Here is a 4464-nt window from a genome sequence, read left to right on the forward strand (position 1 = left end):
TGAGAAATCTGCCTGCCTCTGCCTCCCAAGTGCTAGGATTAAAGGCGTGTACCACCACGCCCGTCAAATAACTAATTTTAATTATACTTATTCTTCCTCCAACTCTTCCCAGATCCAAACCTACCTCCCCATCATTCCTCCAGATCCACTTCCGCCTACCTACTTCCTGTCCTAATAAGACGCTTTGTAAAAACAAAATATTAAACAGGTAAAAAAGGAAACAAAGTATTGAATCTAGAAGTTTGGTAAGATTTTGGAGGGGGTGTGGCAAATTAAAATGCATATATTGGTAAAGATGGAAGCAGGATCATAGATATTTTACATAAACCTTTATCATCCTTATCATAAAAGATTTCTGTTTATACTATAAGTACAGAACACATACCTGAAATAAGCACACCTGAAGGAGTGCTTATCCTAGTGGCTAAGAAACTCTGACCTACATTAGAATTTAGCTACCTGGTCTTAGTGTTCCAAGCCTACAATCTTAAATACTCAAGAAGCTAAGGTAGGAAGATCACAAGTTCAATATCTGCCTGGGTTACAAGGTATGTCCAAGGCCAACCTAAACAATTCAGTGAGATCTTGTCTCAAAAGTAAATAAACATATAAATCAAGAATGACAGCTAACAATTGTATACAAATTTTCCAAAGTTCTTATTTATTATTAGTGTGTGCAAATGATGTGTTCTGGTTGTACACATGGAGGGCATAGGAGGACTCTTTGGAGTCAATTTACACAACAAGGGTTCTAACCCAGAGCTATCTCACCAGCTATACATTTCCTCAAGTTCTTCCCACTGGTCTACTCACCCAGAGGATACATAATCAAGACTGGAAAATTGAAAAAGGCAGTGCACAAAATTCTTTCAGGAACATTTTAGATAGAACCAATAGAGTATTTGGGTGGATTCCACAGAGGAGACATACCAAGTGCTACTAGAAATCACCTCAGTACAAAGGCTTTACTTTATGTAAAAGAACAAATATGAATAAAACTACTAGTCTTCCAAGGTGTTATCACCTTCAACAATCTTAAAAACAGATGAAAACTCATATCAAAATTACATATGCACTGGGTGTAGAAAAATAATCCTGACATGGGGGGGGGCGGTGCGGAAGGGGACCATCACTGAGAGGGCAATTCGAGTTTAATGTGAAACTAAACTCCTCCTAAGAACTCCCTGGACAAAACTGGTCTGGTAGCTGGCCACCATGCTCCAAAGTAAAGGGTCTTAGTAAATGCCGTGTCACCGCACACATTTGAGTAACTTTCCTGGAGAAATAAAGCAGGGCCACAACTGGAGCAGGCTAGGTAGCGAGTCAGCCAGGCCGCCTCAAGACCACCCACACTGTGGGTCCGCTGACTCCATCCAAATGAATGCCACTCGACCCCCTGAAATCTAAACATTTATCTTATCAGTTTTCTGTCTAATATCCACATGTCTTCTCCTTACAAGTTTGTTAGTTTTCCAAACCTCAAATTTCATTGTATTACGGTTTTCTCAAAGTAAATCTTACTTTCTTTTACCAAGCATTATTAGAAATTAGTGTCGGTGACTCGTGTCTACATGGCATGTGACTTTGTACTAGCATTCAGTTGAATTCAACAGCAAAGTAAGTTAGGAATAGGAAACAGAAAGCCCAGAAACTGGAATGCAACCACTGTCACTCTGACATAACCACACCTCAAGGGTTTGGTAGGAAGCGGCCCCAGCAGGCTCACAGTGCCAGGGAAGACAGACACTAGTAGGAAACACTGACAGGAATTTACACTTCACTCAAAGAGCTACTGCTAACACTGGATTCCAGCTCTCCTGTGTCCTCTCTGTAGATGGACTAACCCAGAGGACAGTCAATAACTTTTTACTATATAATAAAATCTTGTTAGTGTTCTTTCCAGTGTTTGGTTTTATTTTTCACAGAATCCCTTTTCTAGGTTTCTATGCACCAGAAGAAAATCATGCTTTAAAGAGTAGGTACAATTTAAAATGCAAGCTTTAGAAGTCTCTTAACCATTTTGCCAATGACAGAGTACGTGTAATGCAAGAGTTAAACAAGGTTGGAGGAGGGAGGTTTATTCCCAATAGTCACATACTTAACTCTAGTGCAACAATTAACTCTTCACAGTAAGCAGGAAACCACATTGTTCAGTTTATGAAATTAGAAAATACACAGGAAAATTTAACCAATAGAGCTTGAATGCCCTAGCAGCTTTAACAAATGCAAAACCAAAACTACAGCAAGAAAACATGTATACTTGAGAAATACATACTTTAGAATCCCATTGGCTCCAGAATAAACTTCTACTGAATTCATACTGGAGGGCAGCATTGTGATAATCCTGTCAGCCTTTTCGGCTACCTCTGCTGGGGAGGATGCCACCTTAAAAGAAATCGCAAAGGAGAACTGTTTAATTTGAATGTAAGCAGTGTTCAGGTCTCAAACAGAACAGGATCTGTAACTATTTACTGGGAAAAGTTTAAGATCATGACCAGTAACAAAGCTCAGTGAAATGAAAAACAAATGGAGGCTGTTAAGAGTCTTCATCCTCTACTGAACTATCTGAAGAACATGGGTTTCACAGAAAGCCCCCATAAATGTCCACTTCCCTGAAGTAAATACAAAGCAAAACAAAGGCACATTGCCTTCCTAGCGAAGCTCCGTCTCTAGATCACTCCAAGATGTAAGCCTGGGAGAGTCTATATCAGAAGACTTCAGGTGCTCCCTTAGAAACAGAGTTCTCTTCCATGGAAAGAAATTTAGTTTCATCTAGATAACTCCTTCAAAGGTCCCTTACAGGGTACCAAAAGTTAACTCACAGATCTTAGGACACTATATATCGCCAAGCCAAGCTTCTCATGCCCCTGAACTGGCAACACCAAATCATACAATTGCCAAGTACATGGGGTGGTTCATCAGCCCCCTGCATCCCAAGCATCTGCTTTTCGGGATGCTTGGTTTGCCAGAGCACTGGTAACCCCTCAATTATATCAAGTTGTGTCAAAGCTCACAGGTCTGGAAAAAACACACACTGATAGTGATAGCCACAACATCACAGCTCTACTGGACACAACTACTCTATATCTAATGACCACATACATTTGGTATGTATTAACAATGTCTGATTTGTATAGCAAAGGCATGTTTCTTATTCTAATCATTGCTATGATGACTTTAAAAGTACAATAACTGACCAAATTTGGGAACATCTCAAAAGCAGAGAGGAAGAAACCAACCTCATTTCCAATCTGACACTAACCACAAAAGCCTTTAGCAGCCAACTAATTAGAATCCCTCAATTACATCTGCTAATTGAGTGGATAAGCAAAGGCAGAATGATAGAACAAAGCAACACTTATTTAGGAAAGCCAGAGACGCAGGTTTAGTTGCAGCTCAGCTAAGTAGTAAGATTTTGTGCAAATTGTTTAACTCCACTGGCTTCAGCTTCCCAAATATAATGACAAACAGTGCATTGATTCCTGTAATCCTAAGACTCAGGAAGACTTGGGTTAACAAGAGTGTTGCAAATTTAAAGCCACCCTGGGATGCAGAGGAAGATTTCTAACAAATGAAGACTGAGGCTCTGCTTTTTAAAGAAATGATACATTTTGTCCTCATTCTTACCCTGAAATCCTATCTACTTTTTTGCCCTGACCTCCAGAGAATGCTATGTGCCCTCTTACAAAAGTTTTTTTGAAAACAACAACAAAATACCTTATTTAGCTTCTAACTCCAACATATAATTTATTAATATCCAGTAACCTTCAATTCCAGGAAAGATGGTCTCTGTAAAATGAGCCTGATGTCATTATCTCTTTCTATCCACTTACATATCACAAGGAAGTGGAAAGGAGAAAACCTTGTCACTGAATCTGTCCTGGGACCTTCAAGTCTCAGAAACCCTGTCCTCACAACTTTCATTTCAGAATCACTTCCATTGGATGGTAAGCAAAGATTATACACAATAGTTCTCTCTGTAGTTCTCCATCAGAAGAAATGTTAAGTGTTACATGTTTTTTCCCCTCAAAAACTGTCTTAGCATTTTATTATAGTCAAATTATAATTCTAACAGAAAGCCACATGAGACAGATACTTAGGCTTTATCTGTTGGTCAAAGCAAAACTGTCCTAACAAATGGACACTGAGGCTCTGCCTTTAAAGAAATGATTCCTCGGGCTGGAGAGATGGCTCAGTGGTTAAAAACAGACTGCTCTTCCAGAGGTCCTGAGTTCAATTCCCAGCAACCACATGGTGGCTCACAACCATCTGTAATGGGATCTGATGCCCTCTTCTGGTGTGTCTGAAGACATCAACAGCAACAGTGTACTCAAATATATAAAATAAATAAATCTTAAAAAAAAAAATCAGATTCCTTCTTGGGGTGCTACATTCCTTTGACTTGGGAACAGTCTGGAAGTTCAGAGCCTAAATAAAGCTTCAACTTTAAAAGAAGAAGAAGAA

General features: G+C 39.4%; 1 protein-coding gene across 1 annotated transcript in view; it reads right to left on the bottom strand.

Moving 5' to 3' along the window:
- Positions 1–4464, bottom strand: part of Hibadh (3-hydroxyisobutyrate dehydrogenase) — a 105432-nt gene that overhangs the window by 81377 nt on the left and 19591 nt on the right. Inside the window, exon 3 of the mRNA XM_031381933.1 lies at positions 2276–2385. Coding sequence (XP_031237793.1) covers positions 2276–2385 — 110 coding nt within the window. The remainder of the gene's footprint in view (positions 1–2275; positions 2386–4464) is intronic.

Source organism: Mastomys coucha, unplaced genomic scaffold (genome assembly GCF_008632895.1).
Source record: "Mastomys coucha isolate ucsf_1 unplaced genomic scaffold, UCSF_Mcou_1 pScaffold20, whole genome shotgun sequence".
Lineage (NCBI taxonomy): Eukaryota > Metazoa > Chordata > Mammalia > Rodentia > Muridae > Mastomys > Mastomys coucha.